Source organism: Panthera leo, chromosome B1 (assembly GCF_018350215.1).
Source record: "Panthera leo isolate Ple1 chromosome B1, P.leo_Ple1_pat1.1, whole genome shotgun sequence".
NCBI classification, from domain to species: Eukaryota; Metazoa; Chordata; class Mammalia; order Carnivora; family Felidae; genus Panthera; species Panthera leo.
Window position 1 is genome coordinate 174,904,536 of NC_056682.1, and position 22,138 is coordinate 174,926,673.

General features: G+C 35.3%; 1 protein-coding gene across 3 annotated transcripts in view; it reads left to right on the forward strand.

Annotated features, from left to right (window-relative positions):
• The window catches only part of ARAP2 (ArfGAP with RhoGAP domain, ankyrin repeat and PH domain 2), a 213,979-nt gene extending 202,103 nt beyond the window's left edge, over window positions 1-11,876 (forward strand). For 2 of the 3 annotated variants that reach the window (XM_042936650.1, XM_042936651.1), the window contains one exon: window positions 1,707-3,565. In XM_042936650.1, the coding sequence (XP_042792584.1) occupies window positions 1,707-2,090 (384 nt within the window). In that variant the 3' untranslated portion in view covers window positions 2,091-3,565. Of the gene's footprint in view, window positions 1-1,706; window positions 3,566-11,821 lie in introns of those variants that run through there. The other variant, XM_042936649.1, reaches the window with a different exon arrangement.
• The last annotated feature ends 10,262 nt before the right edge of the window (window positions 11,877-22,138 follow it).

Consider the following 22,138-nt stretch of genomic DNA (forward strand, 5'->3'; position numbering starts at 1 on the left):
GGATTCTAAAAGACATCGTGTGGGAGGAAGGATTTCACTGGTCGGGTATTAGAGGAGGAGGAAAAGAGCAGAAAAAGAAGTCAAACATATTTCTCTGCCATAGACCTGCTCAACATCTTTAATATACTAATATGTACTGTGAGTCTCAAAGAGGGGGCTGTAGTACAAGTATAGGGTGTGTCCCCAAATCCTATAGCCACGTACATGACACTGTAGGAATTACACATATACCAACATATGACACATTTAAGCAGAAATGAATTGGAAGAGGCAAGTTTGAAATGAAAGTCAATACCTCGGCCACAGCAACTTACTAGACTTGTCTCCAGAGGGCAGGGAAACAAAACCAAAAATGAACTATTGGAACCTCATGAAAATAAAAGGGTTTTGCACAACGAAGGAAACAACAAAACTGAAAGGCAACTGACAGAATGGGAGAAGATATTTGCAAATGACCTATCAGATAAAGGGTTAGTATCCAAAATCGATAAAGAACTTATCAAACTCAACACCCAAAAACAAATAATCCAGTAAAGAAATGGGCAAAAGACATGACACTTCTCCAAGGAAGACATCCAGGTGGCCAAGCGACACATGAAAAAATGCTCAACATCACTCATCATCAGGAAATACAAATCAAAACCATAATGAGATACCACCTCACACCTGTCAGAATGGCTAACATTAACAAATCAGGCAACAACAAATGTTGGCAAGGATGCAGAGAAAGAATTCTCTTTTGCACTGCTGGTGGGAATGCAAACTGGTACAGCCACTCTGGAGAACAGTATGGAGGTTTCTCAAAAAATTAAAAATAGAACTACCCTGCAACCCAGTAATTGCTGTACTAGGTATTTATCCAAAGGGTACAAAAATGCTGACTCAGAGGGGCACATGCACCCCAATGTTTATAGCAGCACTATTGACAATAGCCAAATTACAGAAAGAGCCCAAATGTCCATTGACTGATGAATAAAGAAGAGGTGGTATATACCCATACATACATACATACAATGGAATATTGGCCAACAAAAAGAATGAAATCTTGCCATTTACAACAATGTGGATGGAACTAGAATGCATTATACTAAGCAAAATGTCAGAGAAAGATAAATATTATATGATTTCACTCATATGTGGAATTTAAGAAACAAGACAGATGAACATAGGGGGAGGGAAGGAAAAATAAGGTGAAACTAGGGAGGCAAACCATAAGAGACTTAAATACAGAGGCCAAACAGAGTTGCTGGAGGGGTGTTGGGTCGGGAGATGGGTTAAATAGGCAGTTGGCATTAAGGAGGGCACTTGTTGGGATGAACACCGGGTGTTTTATGTAAGTAATGAATCACTAACTGCTATTTCTGAAACCATTATTACACTATTTAACTAACTTGGATTTAATTTTTTTAAAAAGGCGATGAGAGTCAATCTGAATAACCTGAGAGACCTCTTTGAAGCTATAATTTAAGTGTATGTTAAAATGAATTTCCATGGTCTACCTTTCATTTGATTTTATACCTGTAAGATGACTGTATTGATCTCTTGGTCAGTGAATTCTGACATGCCACTTGTGTCAAAGTAAAGTTAGAACCTAAGTCACAGAAATAAGCTCAAAATAAGAAGCATGCACGTTTCTGTGGAATGTGTTTTCAATGTAAATTGTACCGAATCCTGCTTTCTCCTGAGATGTTGTATTTTATTTTCAGAGTGCGAGAGCAGAGCTGGAACGGCTGAGGCTCAGTGAAAAGCGTGACCAAGAGCTTGGGGATGGCAGCTTAAGGGAGAGAGCCTCCATGGTGGCCCAGTGCCTGGAGCACAAGGACGAGAAACTTCGAACCAGAACCAGAAAACATCGGAGTTTCAACTGTCTGGAGGACACGGAGGCTGAGGTCCTTCACGGGCAACAGAAAAGCCAGAAAGCCCCCAAGACATGGAGGAAACCCGAGGACAGCAATGGCAAAGCTGTTTTAGACTCTGATAGTAAGTTACCATCAAAGGTTATTGAAGAACTTAGCCTGGTTCTGCAGCGGACAAGAGCCCTTCCAAAAGACTTACAGGGTGAGCAGGTCTTGCAGAAAGAGATAAAATAGTTTTGCAGATTATTTTTTTGTAATATTGTATACAGTGTTTGTGTGCAAACCGGAAACCAAACAGTAATTCATGGTTTGTGAGATTTGTCTAGCTATACATAAGCATTTAAATAGCATTTTAAAATGTATATGTACATATGTGTAAGATTATGTTTTTGGCCTGAACAAAATTTGTACCGTTTAAGTGTATTAACCTTGTGTAAGAAGGCATTGGGTTACTGTGAGTCAGCCAGGCTTTTACAGTAGTTGTCTGTTGAATGGTGTAATTTATGAGCAGAAATCTCAAACTGTACTGTATTGTATAAAACGTTTTAACTGAAGCCTATGAAATTATATGTATCACATTTTGCACTTTGAGAAACCTTGTATATTAAGTTACCATATGTTTTTAGGTTTACATAGGGTCCACCATATGGAAAAGAAAGGGAAGTTGTAAAGAGGAAGGATTTGTTTTAGTGGCTGCCTGTCAAACATTGGAGTTTTCAAGTGAAGCAAGAGTTAACAAAAAACCAAGGAGGTCCATTAAGATTCATTCTAGTTCACTATGGACCAGAACTTATTAATGAGGAACTGCCTATTAAGAAAAAAAGTCTAGTGACTGCTTCCCAAGGTAATGTTCAGCCAACAAATACGAATCATGGCACTGGCCACACTTACTTAGGGTGTTAGGGAACCATCCACGGTGTGCATTCACTACTCTCCGGTTCTTCGCAGGTGGCTGCTGAGAAGAAACTTAACACTGCATTGAAGACCTGGCATGGTTGCCATTTGCACTGACTGTTGCTCTGTACATTTTTTTTTAATTCCTTTCTATGGATTTTGTACAAATTCATTATCACAGGGTTTTGTTACTGTGTTTTAATTTTTTTGTCATTGCTTTACCTTGTATTTCATTTCTTGTTATTTTAAGTAAGGTTGTGATCTCTTTCTCCACAACGTCGTAATTAACTGGAAGTATACAACATATGGCCATTTTAGAGTGGGGGATAGTTTACCCCACTTTTGGCAGCTTCCAGTTCACATTTAATCAGGTCTCTTTAAAAAAAAAAAAGAAAGTAGTCTCCTCCTGTGCCTAATAAATGATAAAGCCCTCTGTTTTTTGCCTCCACATTAGGGTCAGCTACTGAGTTGGTGGTTTTCCTCCAACAGACGATACTGTCTAAGTATAGTTCACTTTAGGGACAGCGCTTTTCATCCATTTCCTAAGAATTTTATTAGGTCTGATGAGTTTTGATTAAAATTATCTTATATAGCTAGGTCTTATTTCAGCCACTTATTTTACCCCCCTTTTCAGGGTCTTCTTCAGAATCTGTTATACGAAAGCCCATACTTTTGTGAGTCCGGTCATTGTATAGGAATGTACTCTTAAATACTCTGAATTTCTTCCTTGTAAAATACTGATCACTTCTATTTGGTGGTGATAAAATAGTTTACCATGGAGGTGTGATATTTATTCTTTAAATCTGTACTGATTAGAATTTTTTTTTTTTTTTTTTTTAAAGAAACTGCAGGTCAGTTTATGAAGTAGGTGGCAGCGCTGGGGAGCCTTCATGTAAAGCAAGAAATCATGGTACTTAGGAAAAAAACCTAAAACTATTATCCCTAATAAATTATAATATTTATGGGATGAGGCATATGGACTATAATTGACCATGGGAAAGTATCTGGAGTTTTTTACCTGCCTTCTCTGAAGATTTTTGAAACTTGAGCTTAGAATCAAATAGCTCTGTTTCCCTTCCTTTCCTGTATGTTTGTCTCCATTTTTCAAGAGTAAGATAAGGGCTAACGATGACATCTCATATTTTGAATAAAAATTCAGTTGTTTTACAAGTTCACTTGAATGTGATTATTTTCTGAAGTTAAAGGTTATTTAGAAATAAATCTGATCATCTTACCTTTTCTCTTTCTTAATCATTTGAATTTATTATATATACTTCAAACAAGCTTTCATTTTTTCCAAACATCATTATGAATATTCTATTATTTTAAATGATTAATATACACAGATGTGACACATATTGATGGTCCTCTTTCATTTCTGTAGCCCTAAGTTAATTACGAGGCATGGATTTTAAATATTTGGCCTCTAAACAAATCACTACCTGACGATTTATCCAAATGGCATTGAGAATTCAGAACTAAGCACAATTGAAGCAAAATATGACTTGTGTACATTAATAACTGCCAATTTGCGTTGTTTAGAGGACAATTTATAATTCTAAAATACACATAACTGTATATTGCAAAAGGAAATATTTTTGAAAATGCATCAAATTTATTTGAAGAGATTGTACTGTTCAGATATTTTCATGTTTGCTCAAACTTTTGATAATTCCTCTGGAGAAAAGATGATTAAACTTTTACCATCTTATGGGACACCCTGGTAGAGCATACTACTCTTGGTCTCGGGGTTGTGAAGTGTGAGCCCCACATTGTGTATAGAGATTACATTAAAAAAAAAAAAAAAAAAAAAACCTTTACTATCTTAAAACTATCTGCACCAAAACTTTGATAATTATCATTCACTCGTCAAAAGATAGAATTAGGGGCACCTGGGTGGCTAAATCAGTTAAGCATCTGACTTCAGCTCAGGTCATGATCTTGTGTTCCATGAGTTCAAGCCCCGTGTCGGGTTCTGTGTTGACAGCTCAGAGCCTGGAGCCTGCTTCAGATTCTATGTCTCCACCTCACTCTGCCCCGTCCTCCCCTCCCTCCCTCTCGCTCTCTCTCTCTCACACAAACATTAAAACAAGAAGAATTAAGTTTATAATGCGAACAGTTTTCTGTCATGTGTACGTTTATCTCTAATCATTTGGAAATGCAAAGCACAGAAATTAATATTACAGGTAACGAAAGTTTATCTGTTTTATATCTCAGTTATTTTTATTGCAGATGTTCTAAGCTAGTATTGTATATTCCTATCCTCTCTGCTATGGTATCATATGTTGAATGTAAACTTAATTCAGATAACTCTATAGATTCAAGACCTTTTATGAATTATAGGATTCGTGTTCAGAATCTAAATGTCCTTATCTGAGAACTGGGAATAATACCTATCTGGTAGGCATTTTGTGATGACTAATTTTATACATACATACATATATATATATATATGTGTGTGTGTGTGTGTGTATGTGTGTATAGACATACACACATCTATTGCATAGAGGTTTAATAAATATTACTTACTAACGTATTAGTTTTTCTAGCTGTCATTTGGTTCAAGTTCTGAGGCTTCCTACTGGTTTTCAAATTGCCTCTGTCAATTTTTTTTCCCTTCTCTTTTAAAATATGCACTAACACAACAGATTACCATAGGTCGTGGGCTGAATTGTGTTCCTCCAAACTCCATATATTGAATCCCTAATCCCCAGTACCCCAGAATATGGAATATTTAGAGATGAGGCCTTTAAAGAGTTGATTATTAGTATGGGCTCTGATCAAATCTGACTGGTGTCCCTAAAAAAGGAAATTTGGACACATGAAGAAACACCAGGGGATGTATGTGCACAGAAGAAAGACCGGGTGAAGACACGGCAAGACGCCGGCTTTCCGCAAGCCAAGGAGAGAGGCCTCAGACAAAACCAAACTCTTTAACATCTTGGTCTTAGACTTCTAGCCTCTAGCACTGTAAGAAAAAGTCCTATTGTTTAAGCTACCCAGTCTGTCATATTTTGTTAGTGAAAGCCCTAGCACACTTTTATGTTAAATAAAGATGTCAGATAAACAGAATACTTACAAGTATTGGTTCTTACACTCTTGTTCCCCCACATCTCAGAATATCTTGGTAACATGACATCAGTGTAATCAATACAATGTAATATTATAGCTATCATAATGATTAATGGAGGATGAGAGACCATGTGGAGCTGTAACTGCTTAGAAGTCAGCTAGCAAGGTAACTTAAATGCTGAAGTAATACAGCATAAACCATTGAAATTTTGCCCAGCAAAATTATAGCTTGGGCCTGCTTGTAAAGATTCAAATTCTATGACATCAAGAACACTCTTCCTGCAGAGAAGATGCCAACCCTTCACATACTTGAAAAAGAATACTGTGAATCCTTTCAACGAACAACTCAGATCTTGAGTTCAATAACGGGAGTATTCACTAGACTAGGTAGAGACATAAAGTCATGTCAATCAACACAGATAAGCCAAACCATAATCCTACTGCCTGAGACTGGATCAAAATTAACCTTCATCAAATCAAAGTGACATGTGTATATCATTAGAGGGGATCTCATCTTCCCTTCCAGCAAACTGTCTCACCACCTTTTTCATCCCCTCCCATTTTCTCTCTGAACCCTCTTCATTCAGCCTTCTGTTCCCTGCCATTTACCATAACTGCTCCCGATAAGGTCGAAACAACCTCATTGCTAATTCAAATGGTCACTTTTCAGTCATTTCAGTCATCGTACCTGACATTTCACCATCTGTAGCATTTGACACAGTTGGTCATCCCACCTTTGTGAAATATATGCTAGCATTGGTCCCCATGATATTTCTGTCATGTGGTTTTCTTCTTCTTCACTAGTCAATCTTGGATCCCCTCATGGATACTCATCTCTATATAAATGAATTCCTAGAGGAACTCATCTAATCTCATAGCTTCAAATATAGTACATATTCGTGTCTATCCCATACATTTAGTTCCAGCCTGGACCTACTCACTGAGCTTCTGACTGTAATTTACATTTCCACTGAGCGTCCAGCTGTCATCTCAAATACACTATATCTAAATCTCTTTATCCTTTCCATTCTACCCTCTTCTGCCCTTTCCAGGACTCAGGTACAGACAGATTAACCAGATTATTCAGGTAATGATAAGCAAAGTTGGCATTTAAATGCAGGCAGTCTAGCTCAAAAGTCCACACTTCTCCACTCTGCATTAGATAGATTGTTCAGGCCACTGACCTATCTCACCTGAGAGATTACAAAAGATTCAACTTTTCTCACTTGTACTATGTGGAACAAATCACAGACTAATCTTTTTAAATATAAGAAAAGCCAAATTAATCTTCTTAAATATAAAATAGTCTCTCCTACCAACCCCTGAATAGGTTTCTATTTCTGTTAAATGGAATGTAATCTATAAATGGAAGCCCTGGAATAATTGGTTTCAATGTGCCAACTGCTACTTCTGTCATCTCACCAATCCTCACCTCCCTCACTTTGCTACAAGCGTACTTGTTCCTCAAAATCACCAAACATGAAAATGCTTTAGCTTTGCAGGAACTATTCCCTGTCAGTAGCACAAAGTGCAGACATACACGTCTTACCTTCATTTATGTCATCAAATAGCTCCTTACCAGACAGACCTTCTCTAAACATCCCATATAAAATGGCATCATCACTTTCTATCCCTGTATCTTCTTAACATAGGAATTCATCACCACCTAACAATGTACATATTTATTAGTATATATTTTAAGTGTCTAATTATTTACACTAGAATCTGTCAGTGTAGAATCTTAGGTCATCACTATATTCCCAGCACCCAGAACAGTGCCTGTACCATAGTCTATAGTCACTAGTGAAATATACAGTAAATAAATGAAGTCATGGCATAAGGAAATAGTTTGAAGAAGAAAAGTCATCCCACCAAGAGCTAGGAACAATGGATTTAAAAAAAATTTATAAAGTCTATTGCTGAAAGCAGTAGGAATAAATGTGCCAATATTCTGAGGAAGTAGGAACATTCAAGATGTGAGCTGATATTGTACAGCTTCTCTTTTTCTGGGGCTATTCACAGAATCTATGCATAAGGAAATAAGTTGAAAATAATCTGGTCTTTGATCAAGTTGAGAGATGCTTTTCACAGATAAATCAGCAGAGATTTTGGACTCTTGTATAGCTAAGGAGGCAAATTTGGAGACTCAAGGGACAAAAATCCCAGGAAGGGAAAAATAAAAACTGACTATAGCTGGTTTCCCCTTTTAAGACAACTTACTGAATAATGATGCCTATGGCAGTAGGCTAATAAGCTCAGTGGGAAGTCTTCTATAGCAGAGTTGAGTTTTTTGTAGGCTTCTAGTACTAAGAAATCAAAGATTCAAGTTTATTTACTATCATGGAGAGGTTCCCTTGTGAACATACAAGCTCCAGTTGGAATCCTGAGAGATCCATATGGTCAGAGCAGGTATGAATTGGAATCTTAACAGAACGTGGTCAAAACTGCCTCACAAACTCAATTCGGTTTAGACCCTGATTGGGTCAAGATTATCATCTTCCCTACTAAAAGAGGAAAACATAAATGCTCTCTGAAGAAATATAATATTATGTAAAGCTTCAAAAAATCTTTTCACTATCTGGCATAAAATAAAAGGCATCCACCCTTCTGATACTAAAACCAGATAAAGACACTCCAAAAAAAAAAAAAAAAACAAAACAGCAACAACAACAACAACAAACAAACTACAGGCCAATATCCCTGATGAACACAGATGAAGAAACCCTCAACAAAATAGCAAACTGAATCCAACAATACATTAAAGAATCATTCACTATGATTAAGTGGGATTTATTTCTAGGAAGTAAGGATGGTTCTATATTCACAAATCAATCAACATGATACATCACATCAATAAGACAAAGGATCAAAACCATATGATCATTTCAACAGATGAAGAAAAAGCATTTGACAAAGTAAAATATCCATTCATGCTAAAAACCCTCAACAAAATAGGTTTAGAGGGAACATACTCAACATAATAAAAGCAATATAAGAAAAACCCACAGCTGACATTATATGCACTTGTAAAAAACTGAGAACTTTCTCCTAAGATCAGGAACAAGACAAGAATGTCCATTCAGCACTTTTATTGAACACAGTACTGGAAGTCCTAGCCACAGGAATCAGACAAGAAAAAAGAATAAAAGTCATTCAAATTGGTAACAAAGAAGTAAAACTTTTACTATTTGCAGATGACATGATACTGTATATAAAAAACCTCAAGACTCTACCAAAAAAAAAATTGGCAATTGAGAAATGAATTAATTTGTAGGATACAAAAACAATGTACAGAAATCCACTGCAAACCAAATTTAACAATACATTTAAAAAATCATTCATCATGATCAAGGGGTATTTATTGGAGAAATGCCAGGGTGGTTCGATATATCCAAATCAATCAATGTGGTACATCACATTCATAAAAGAAAGAATAAAACCACATGACCCTCTCAATAGATGCAGAAAACACATCTGACAAAATACAAATCCATTCATAATAAAAGCTTTCAACAAAGGTTTAAGGAGAACATATCTCAACATAACAAAACCATATATAAGAAACCCACACCTACCATGATGCTTAATGGTGAAAAACTGAGAGCTTTTCCTTTAAAATCAGGAACAAGACAAGGATGTCCACTCTTAGCACTTTTACTCAACATAGTACTAGAAGTCCTAGCCACAGCAATCAGACAAGAAATAAAAGGCTTACAAATCGGTGAGAAAGGTAAAATTTTGACTAGAGACCTGAAATTCTATATTGCAGAAAATCCTAAATACCACCAAAAAAACTATTACAACTGACAAATTAATTCAGCAATGTTAGAAAGATATAAAACTAACGTATAGAAATCTGTTGCAATTCTATACAGAAATAATAAAGTAGCAGAAAGAAAACCAAGGAAACAACCCCATTTACAATTATACCAAAGTGATAAAATACCTAGGAATAAATTTAACCAAGTACTCTGAAAGCCATAAGACATTGATAAAAAAAAATGATGACACAAGTGGAAAATTATAGCATGCTTATTTAAGACTAATATCGTTAAAATATCCATACTACATAAAAGATATTCAGTACAATTCCTATCAAAATACCAATAGCATTTTTTATAGAACTAGAACAAATAATACCAAAATTTGTCTGGAACCACCAAAGAGCTTGAAGAGCCACAAAGATCTTGAGAAAGAACAAAAACTGATAGTATCACAATTCCGGATTTATAGATATACTACAAAACGTATAATATAAAAATAATTTATAAACATGCTTATATGGTCAATTAATCTATGACACAGGAGGCAAGAATATACAGTGGGGGGAAAAATCTACTCAATAAGTGTTGCTGGGAGCACTGGACATCTACATGCAAAACAATGAAACTGGATGACTTTCTTATACCATACACAAACATAAACTCAAAATGAATTAAAGACCTAAATGTGAGAACTGAAACCATGAAACTCCTAGAAGAAAATATAGATAGTAATCTCTTTGAGATCAGCCTTAGTATTTTTCTAGATTTGTCTCCCAAGGGAAGGGAAACAAAAGTAAAATTAAACTAGTGGGACTATACCAAAGTAAAAGTTTTACACAATTAAAGAAACTAATAAAATGAAAAGGCAACCTACTGAATGGGAGAAGATATTCACAAATTACATATCCAATAAGGAGTTAATATTCAAAATATATAAAGAACTTCTACAACTCAACATCAAAGAAACAAATGATCACAATTACAAAATGGGCAGAGACCTGAATAGACACTTTTTCCAACGAAGTCCTGCAGATATCAGAAAGACACATGAAAAGATGCTGAACATCTCTAATCATCAGAAAATTGCAAATCAAAACTACAATGAGGTAACACCTTATACCTGTCAGAATGGCTGGTATCCAAATGACGACAAGTGTTGGCGAGGACTTGGAGAAAAGGGAAGTCTTGTGCGTTGTTGGTGCGAATGCAAAATGGTGCAGCCACTGTGGGAAATATCCTATGAAGAATAGTGTGCGCAAATAGGCAAAGAATACCTTACACTCGTTCCAGATAAATCAAACTTGTCTAAGACTTTTAATCATCTTATAAAATTACTATAATTGAGGCTTCTTTATAGAATTTTAGTAGAATAACAAACCTAATTTAGTGACAGATGTACTCACATCTGTAAACGGATTCAATCACTTTTTAAATATTGTAAATGTGCTCTTAAACAACCAGTACAACTCAAACACTAGAAACATTTAAATCATTTCTAACAGTTGACTATTCAACTGACAAAATCAACACCAGGAGTTGTTACATATTTTTAAAGATATAATTTGCCAATCAGTCATTAAGCTTGAACAATAAATTTCTGGCAATACACATTTTAAATTATTACTGCAAAACAAATTCCTGGCCTCATTTGTAATCAACAATCATTATAAAATGTATTATAAGTAACCGAAAGGCCCTTAAGGAATTTCCTATTATGCCACAGGACAAGGTGCTAAATAAATATTTCTTGGATGACTGCATGAATATGAGCAGACATCAGCCTTACACTCAGTGAAAATTATTTCCAGATTTTGATAAATATTTATCTGGCAGTTTGTGGTAATGGTGTAGTATTTTTTTGTTTAGTGTTATCTTGTATACTCATTTGTTCATTTTGCCCTTTTAATTTGCTTTTTTCCCTCTTTGTTAATAGCATTTAAATAGAAAATTGAGATTCTTTCACTTGTTGTATAAAAACATCATTTTATCGTGGATGTCCAGTTCTGGTCTCCCTCAATTCTGATTAAAATTAATTTTCCAGCTTGGTCTTGAAAATGCATGTCCTTATAAATTCCCATTGCAGTTCTGAAATAGTTATATTAAAATTGAATTGCTTTTGGTATGGAATACTAGAAATGTATGCTCATCGGATATTATGTAGCTTTTTTAACTTACCAATTATAGTAGGAAAAATTCTGACCCTGAAATAAAGTTGCTATTTTTTATGTTTTTTAGGAGAGAGCAGTATCATCAAATGCCGATGGTTTATATATTTTTAAAAAGTTTCTAGAACTACTCTTTTCTAGTCCAGTCAAAATTTGTGGATATAAAAAGGTTAGTGTTAAGCCTATTGCACATGAGTAATCCAATTGCTTCTCTGATATTCTTGGGGGTTAAAACCTTTGAGTAAATTACAGCCTGCACAGTTCAGCAGTTATAGTGATTCATTTAGTTAGGTTATTGTGATATATTGAGCATTTATCATGTACAAAGCATTCACAAAGTGTACCTAACTTGCAGGATTTTTCTTTAAAGAAAAGCAAGATGATATTTTAAAAACATGTAGCATAATGCTAGTCACATTTCTAAACCCTTAGTAAATGTTAGTTCCCTCCTCATTCTTTCTGTTGTTTTAGTCACTCTTTTATTCCATTTAACAGATATTTATTGTGTACCTACTGTATGGTTGGTATTGAGTTAGCCAGAAATTTCAAAACAGAATCTAAATTTGTGAGATAATCAAGTAGATGACCATGGTTCATCCATAATGAAGATAACTAGCTGAGATTTGATGGAGGTGGCCTAATGCTCCTATCTTCAAGTAAACATAACCTCCCTTTAAATAAATATTTACTTTAACAACTCCAGTCTTTACTCAACCGTTGGAAAGATGCAGAAGTATTTCACAAGTACACTTTGAAATATTTTTCTTTTAATGAGAGAAAGTATTATCAATGTCTTTGGAAAATCAAAGCCCAGCAGTTGAATACGTGGTAATTTCTTTTCTTTAGTTGATCACTTTTAGAAATATGCAGCATTGTAGTGGAAAATCATAGTAGTTCAACGAGTTGAACCTAAGCACCAATTTTCAGCGTATGTGTTGGGCGGCGGGGGAGTTTTCCCACACCACCAAGCAATGTTCCAACACCAGCTGGGTATCCTGTAATTCAACCTAATTACAACATAATCTACCTAAAGACAGTATCAGATTGCACAAGTTAAAGTCTCAGTACTGCTAGGCTGCTCTCCCTCTTTCAGATACCAAAGCTCCAGGTTGTTTCATGTGCTTCTGGCCTATCGGATGACAATTGGAGGTCCCAAGAACCCCCTTCCCTGAGTTCAATTAATTTGCTAGAGTGGCTCAGAACTCAGAAACATTTTACTTACTAGATTATGGTTTATTACAAAAGGATAACACTCAGGAAGAGCCAGAAAGAAGAGATGCAGGAACTTCCACTCTCCTCAAATCTCCACATGATCACCAACCTGGAAGCTCTCCTTTCATGTTTTCATGGAAGCTTTATTACATAGGTATGCTTTTATTTAAGCTTACTCATTTATTTTGAGAGAGAGAGGAGAGCAAGTGGGAGAGGTCCAATGCAGAGCTCAAAACCATGAACCATAAGATCATGACCTGTGCCAAAACCGAGTCGGATGCTTAACTGACTGAGCTACCCATGTGTCCCACATAGGTATGTTTGATTAAATCATTGGACATTTGTGACTGAAATCAATTCTTTGGCCCCTCTCCCTGCCCTGGATGTCAGGAGGGAAGACTGAAAGTTCCAACTGTCTCATCACCTGGTTGGCTATACTGACGACCAGACACCATTCTTAGGTGGTGTCCAAAAGCCACCTCATTCACATAAGAAAAGGCAAGCCTTATCACTGCCATTAGAGGAAATGCCAAGGGTTTTAGGAGCTCTTTGCCAGATATAGGGATAAAGATATATATATATATATATATATATATATATATATATATATATATATGTCACAATATTACAATAATGGTCTTGGTTGGAAATGGGGGTTGACTGGAATGATAAGGAGGTAACTCGAGTGGAGAATTATGTTCTGTATCTTGATAGAGGTTTGGGCTATACAGATATATGCATTCATCAAAACTCAGAGAATGTACACTAAAAATATATGTGCTTTATTTTACATAAATTTTAGTAAAGAACTGCATGCTAAAGTATTTGAGGAAGTTGGTGAGATGTTTGCAATTTAAATGAATAAAAAATAAGATGAATTCATGGATGAATAGACAGAAAGATAGATAGTATGAATGAGAACTACAGTAAAATGTTAATGGTAGAATCTAGGTGATGGAGTTTAGGTTATTCACTAAAAAGTTTTTCCAGTTTTGCTGCATGTTCAAATGTTTGCATAATAAAGTGTTGGGAAAAAAAGAATACAACCTTAAGTGTGTATATAATTTATTCACTCTGTCTAGCATTTCTGATGTTAATAAAAGTATTCAGAACTTAATTAAACTGTATTTAATATCAATGCTGTCTTTTCATATGTACCCAGTGTTCATAATAGTGAAAGCTATTTCCTGCATGTGTTCCTTTTAGAACTCAATTAACATTGATTTGTCCACTGCTGCAGACTATATTAACACTAACGACTAGAATAAATTAGTGTTTGCTCCTTATGAATAAGTTCAATAACTTGCTGCTTTCATTCCAACTTCCTTTCCAATGTGTACAAATTAAAAGCTATTAATGATTCTGTTTCCTGGCGATTTTATTTTTATATTCACATTCAAATTGCATTCACTGAAATGTATATTTTTCCTAATAAATGTCAGATTTTATTGTTTGTTATTTCTATTTAAGAGTTTAATGGCTCTATTTGGATGTTCAACATTTAACTCAAAGAAAATTTCAGAATTTATAAATATAACATGCCCTATTTTTCAGTATGAATTTTTAGAAAGCACTAGGTTAGGGGTCCAGAAAATGGCTAGATTCACTGAAGGTATAAAAAGAGTGCAGAAAGCTATCTGAATTTATTTTTATTAAAAACTTTATTAATATTATATATATATTGACCAATGACATGTTCACTTGGTTTCCCTCTGTCACATATCACAAGCAGTATCTGAATTTCCTGAAGAAAGAGTGAGTTTTGCAGTAGGGGAGAGTTAACAGTTAAGCTCATTGCATTATATTATAGTTCATACATGACTATTTAAGTGGATTTATAAATATTTACTTATTTTCACTAAATAAACTTTGAAAAGTTTCTAAGAAAGTTTCTAAGTTCCTTAGAAAAGGACACTTTGTTTAAAAGATTTCTAGAAGGGTAGGCAAAGAAGGAGAAAACAAACTGTGGAATGGAAGTCATATTGATGTGAACTTAAGTTGGTTTTGTCCTTTTCTCTTATCTTCTTGATCACATAAATAACCGAAGCACTTCACAGCATCCTCTTGGAGCAAACATGGATGCTCTAAGGTAATATGACCAAAAGTCACCTAAAATTATAGTTATCAAAAATATTTGAAAATTATACCCACTAAAGAAATTGCTGCATTTCTATACACTAATAATGAAGCAACAGAAAGAGAAATTAAGAAAGCAATTTATGAACCTAGAAATGTTCATTTCTTAAAATGTTAACTAATAACGATGGCATGAAGGCTTCATGAGTGAGATTTTTCTAAACAAGGAGGATTTTTCTAAACAAGTCTCTGCAACTTTTTTGGGGTGGGTAAAGTCATTTGATGCTCAATATTCAACTTTACAAAATTTTATTAACATAAACAAATGTTTAGAAGTCTTTTTTGAGTGGAAGACATAATAGCCTAAAAGAATGTAACAAAGAATTGTTCTTCCTGTCATATCACATGGAGTATCACGTGAAAAAAAACATACTGCATTTAATTAAAAACAAAAACCCTAAATTGCCAGAAGATTTAAACAAGTAAGTGCATTGTGGAAGGTATGGAATTCAACTGGATGAAAATATCCATATCTCAAGTATATCCAAACTTATGATACTTTCTAGGTTTCACATCAGTAATGAAATACATAAAGAACTACTTTTTGATGATCCTCTAAAGAAATGTATAGGAGGAAAAAAAAGATTTTCAATAATATCTTCAATAAAATAAATATTTTCTTAAAATACCTACTTAAATATAACTGCTTATAACCTTATACCTAAAGGAGAAGAAAAAAGAAAACAGCCAAAAGCCAGAAGGAAAGAAATAATAAGAGCAGAAATAAATAAAAGAATAGAAGAAAAACATTAATGAAACCAGTAGCTATTTTATGAAAAAATAAACAAAATTGCTAAAACTTTAGTGAGATACATCAAGAAAAGAGAAATCAAAATCAGAAAAAGAAATAACACTGACACCACAGAAATGCAAAGGATATGAAAAGAATATTATGAAAAATTAAATGCCAACAAATGAGACAGCCAAGAGAAAAGGACAAATTCCTAAAACATATAAACATTCAAATTTGAAGCAGGAAGAAATAGAAAACTTGAACAGAGGAATTATGAGCAATAAAATTGAATCAGTCATAAAAATAATTCCCAACAAAGCAAATTCCAAGGCCATATAACTTCACAGATGAATTTAAAGAGCTAATACCTATTCTTCTCAAACTTTCCAAAAATAGAAGAGGAAGGAAAATTTCCAAATTCATTCTAGCATTAACGGATACCAAAGGCTAGCATTAACAGATACCAAAACACCAAAGACACTACAAAAAAAAAAAAAAAAAAATAGGCGAGTATTTCTGATGAATTTCAATGCAAAAATGATCAAGTGGGATTTTTTCCAGGGATGCAAGGGTGGTTCAATATTTGCAAATCAATATGATCCATTACATTCATAAGAGAAAGGATAATAACCATATGACCATCTCAATATATAAAGAGAAAGCATTTCATGAAGCACAACATCCACTCATGATAAAAACCCTCAACAAAGTAGGTTTAGAAGGAACATACCTCAACATAAAGACTGTTTATGAAAAACCCATAGCTACCATGATATTCAACTGTGAAAGACCGAAAGCTTTTCCTCTAAGATCAAGAACAAGACAAAGATGTCTACTCTCACCACTTTTACTCAACATAGTACTGGAAGTCGTAGCCACAGCAATCAGACAATAAAAAGAAATAAAAGACATCCAGATTGGTAAGGAAGAAGTCAAACTTTCACTATTTGCAGGTAACATAGTATTACATATAGAAAACTCTAAAGACTCCACCAAAAAACTACTAAAACTCATAAATAAATTCAGTAAAGTCACAGGATAAAAAGTTAATACACAGCAATCTGTTGCATTTGTATATACTAATAATGAAGCAACACAAAGAGAAATTAAGAAAGCAACCCCATTTACAATTGCACCAAAAATAATAAAATACTTAGGAATAAACTTAAGGACATAAAATACCTATACTCTGAAAACTATAAAGCTATAGTCTAAAACTATAAAACTATAATCTTACAGTGTAGATAGTTTATTCTGCAACTTTTTCAATGTTTGGAGAGTCAATGAGATAGCTCATGGGAACCTGGATAGGATTGAGATAGAACTTTCAAGAGTTAAATTATGAAATTAATACATAATCAGAGAAAATATAAATGAATCTTAAAGGGACAGAGAATCATTCACAGCACCTGGGTCAAATAACTGACGAAACAAGGTTCTATTTAGGTGGTTCCAATTCAGTGGCAAGCAAAATAGATTATTTTAATTCTCAAGAAATGTATTGCTTAGTAAGAATCATATTAAATACTACTGCCTAATAAATATACTGATTTGCATTCTCTAATACTTTCAAGAAAAGGTACAAAAAGCATGTAACAAGGGAACCAAACCTTATTGGGGAGTCACTTCCATTTTCTGTGAATGACACTACATAAATCATGAGCAATTAGGTAACCTGATGAAAATTTGGGCAAAAATGTTTCAGGCATAGAGTAACATATTTGAAATCTCACAGTAGGAAATAGTTTGCAGCATTAGGATAGTGCCTTTCAAGAAAATTTTCTTTTTATTTTAGACTTTATTAGTAAAAACTTTGAACATGCTATGCCAAAATCTAACCAACTATTATGTTTGTTTCCTATATACGTATTATCTATATTATGAAACATAGGCATTACATTTCAACAAAAATAGCAATCAAGGAGGACATAAATTATGATTCTAATGTTTTCTTTTCACATACAATATATTAGCTGGCACATCCCAAAGATTAATGCATCCTGAAATCAAAATTATTTCATTACAGAACCTAAAAGATCAAGGTGTCTGATGAATGGTAAACAATAATGATGGGGTAAAAGTTGAGGGTCAGGTAGACACTGTCTAGATAATGCAGGGTCCTGATATACAGAATTAAAGCTCTTGAATTTTTTTCTCTTTTTCAAACAGACAACAATGAAGGATTTAGAGCATCCCATTTCTGAACGTACTGAAGCTACTAGATGCAGACAGGATGGGATAGAGACAAGAGCAAAGTAAAAGGAACATGGGAATCAGGAAAGATATGATGCAGACTTGGATTAGACTGATAGCCGTGGAGCCGGAAAAATTAATGCGATTAGAGATATATTTTAGAAGTAGATTTGGCTGGCTTTGTAATACAAGAAAACTGTATCATATGTCTAACAAATAATGTGTGAGTCCAAGTAGGGATTAGCCTGTCATGGAAGTAGAGAAAAGAGGAGAGGCAGTACCTGGCTCAAGAACCTAACTCCTATTTTGAAAAATGGATGCTTTACTAGTATGATATTTTTAAGCTTAAATTTTTTTTTAACATTTATTTATTATTGAGAAACAGAGAGACACAGAGACAGAGCATGAGCAGGGGAGGGGTAGAGAGAGGGGGAGACACAGAATCTGAAGCAGGCTCCAGGCTCTGAGCTGTCAGCACAGAGCCTGACGTGACAGAGCTCGAACTCACAAACTGGGGGATCATGACCTGATCCGAAGTCAGTCACCTAACCAACTGAGCCACCCAGACACCCCGATATTTTTAAGCTTTTAATAGATACATACAGCCTTGTCCTTAATTCATTTTCACCTAGTAACCATTGATTACAATCTGCTGTCATATATGTTATGTGTATCAAAGAGACGCAGCACTGTCCAGAAGAATCCACCATTTCATTCTCTTTGCACTGAGGATTCTCAGTGCCAGCTCTTCTGCAATGCATATCCCAACATTGCCTGTCTATTAAGGGAAGGTCATGTTGGCAAGAAGAAGATTGTGACTGCACACCATGATTGGACTTGGTTGGGCTCTTTGAGCCTTTGGTGCTATATCTGACTAAATGTGTGGATTTCATGAATTTACTTGATCTCAGTGCTTCCGTGATCTCACCTGAAAAATGCTATGTAATAATAACGATCACATGAAGAAATATATATAAAGGTCATAATCTTAAGTATTCATTAAACATCAATTTTTGGGGCATCTGGGTGGCTCAGCCAGTTAAGCGTGTGACTTTGACTCAGGTCATGATCTCACAGTTTGTGGGTTCAAGCCCCGCATTGGGCTCTGTGCTGACAGCTCAGAGCCTGGAGCCTGCTTTGGATTCTATGTCTCCCTTTCTCTCTGTCTGTCTCTGTCTCTCTCTCCCTCCCTCTCAAAACTAAATGTTCACATTTATTAAAAAATTTTTAAACGTGAACATTAAATTTTTTTAAAAAGCATTAATGTTTGTTGTTATTATTTGGATTTTAAGATACATTTTAATGAGAAAATGAGCAGTGTTCACCTGAGGAGGATGGAGAGAAAGTAGTATCCTTAAGAATGAGATGGATTTTAGTTGTGCCAATGGGGAAAGAAAGAGTCAATGTACATTAAGGAAAAGAGTTAATCATAGAACTGAAGTGTCTGACAGGACAGTGGAAAATTCAATAAGCACATGGACAAGAGGAGAGAAGATAAACCTCACACTGGCACCCAGAAGGATGTTTGTATTGAGGACACTAGATGACCAAAAGCTAGGAGGATGGAAAACTTCTTAGCTTTATTGGCTTTAGTTTGGCCCCTAGAATGAGTTGAGGTTTATAAAGTGGAAGCTATGGCAGAAGAGGCTGCATCTTCTCAGAAGCCTCAGGTTCTCTTGGGTGGCAGACATCTTGCCTCCTGGTGGAACCCTGCATTGGTTGTCTAGACCCTGGGGCGCTTTGCACACCTTGCAGGAAAACAGCTAAGGACTTGCTCTCTACCTGATCTGGTGGGCAGACACTCTGGTAGAAGGAAACCTGGTGTAGAGGAGATGAAGACTTAGCACAAGGCAATTCAAATCCTATAGATGCACTTTACTATAAGGCATGAGATCCCCAGCACTCGTCTCTGAAGTCATCTGGGACTCAAAGTGCTGCCAGCTTGGACAGGATCCCCAGAGAAGGGGCCTCCTAAATGATCTTCTTCTCGACTATTCAGGTACGAGTGAAAAATTGTATTGAGTAGAGTTATTCAGGTTAATAAAGTCCGAACAGATGTTCAAATATTTCTGTCTCACGAAATCATCTTCTTGACCTAACGAGATTGTTAACTACGTGCCATGGTATCACTGTTCGTAGATTTTTACCGATCTTGGTGGATTAGTTTTGCTTTGGCCTATAAAGAAGAGAGAAACAAACTTCTCAATTTTCTTTTTGTGTATTACTGTGGTTCATGAGTGTTTTTTCTTATGCCTGCGGGCCTGGTCTGCGGTCCATCTTTGGCAATAATGACCTATACTTTTCCACAAATCTTCAAAAGAGATTCTTTCTGTGGGTTGCATGAGAATGTTTTCTAACACCCACACAGGAATTCTGTACTCACCAGGGTTAACCTGGAGCAGGGAATTATAGAAATTCTCTTACCTTTAGGCTGCTAGAATGAATATATTTGGGGCCACACACCCAGTTCACGGTGAGCTGATTAATTATTCCCCTCCTCTACTCAGAAGGAGCACAGAATAGAATTGAAGAATACAATCTCTGGAGTGAGACATCAGAGATGTTGTTCCAGGTCTCCAACTTGCTAATAGTAGAACCTGGGCAAACTTCTCAATGCTTCATGTGTCAGTTTCCTCACTTGTGAATTGCTCTTTCCTGCTTCCTGAGTTTCCTGTCTCCGCACTGTTATTGCCACCAGCATACACATATCTTATAAGAGCTTCCATTTTAACTTTTTAATAGGAAAAAGGAATGTTTTGTCTTGGTCTTTTTCTGCTATCTCCAAATATCCTGATAGATAGCCATCTTAAAAGATCCTCTTTACAGGTGATCTGTTTACTACCATTCTCTCTTGAAATCTCTCTAATCAGGCTCTTCTCCCCACCAACACTCCCTACTACTTTCTGACAAAAAACAAAACTCCAAACCTACTACTAGTCAAGATGATGAATGACCTATACATTTGCCAAGTAACTTGTTTCTTACACTGTAGATAACTCACTTAATCAGTGGCTTTTGACACAGTTCATCATTCCCTTTTCAAATCCTTCCTCAGTCCGTAAATGGGATACCACATTCTAAATGAGCAAACATAGAAAACTCAAAGTGCTAAAGGGCTTAGTCCTTTTACCTCTTCTCTTTTATATTGGTACTCATTTCCTGAGTTATTTTATCTAGTATCATGGCCTTAAATACCATGCATTCACCAATTATTACAAATTTGTATCTCAGACAATTTCTTTTCCTCTTTGAATTACATGCCTTTAGGTTCTGGGATGTCTATATGTGTTCTTATTATAAATTTCTAAAATGGTTTTTGTTACTTGCACTTCAAAGTCCAAATGCAGTTGCCTAATTAGCCTTCTGGGAATGTTGGCCCTGATATCCAAAATAAAGTTCCTATATCCTGAACTTTTCAGCAAAAGACTCTGGTTAAAACTTATGGAATTCTCAAAGTTTCCTGTAGTTTTTTTCATATGAACAAGAATTATTTGTTAAAATTCATGATTTTATTGAATGCAGAGACCTAAAACTTAAAGGTGTGACAGGGCTCCTCTGTCCTTCAGTGGGTTTCAGTTATGAGTATGACAAGACTGCAACATCAGGAAGGGACGATGTCAGCACATGGCAGTCCACAAAAATATTTTAGAAAAAAGGATGCACTGAAGACAATGTCTTTATTATTGAATAAGTGAACGGTCAATGGACTGTTGATCACAGGGAACCATTAGCATGATATCCACAAAGGAGACATCTACTAAATTATATTTAAAAGGCATACTTAAACTGCTTTTCCCTCCCTGTCCCTAGCAAGATAACCAATTCTCATTGTATTTGAAGTAATCTACCCAAGCATCTAAGAAATAGAGTGTAGGAAGTAGAAGAGAGACATTATGGAGTATATGAGAGGCAAGAATGATCTAAAACACTTACAAATACCTAATCTTTTGAGAAAATAAATGCAAGAGAGCAAGGTGCATTGGAGCAGTCCCATAATTGTGTTAAGTCCCTTAAGGTTCATGTCTGGCACATTAGGCATGTTATAATTGAACTGTTCAGAAAGAAATTAAAATTTTAATGATCTCTCCTCCCTTTGGAAGTAAACTTAGTTCC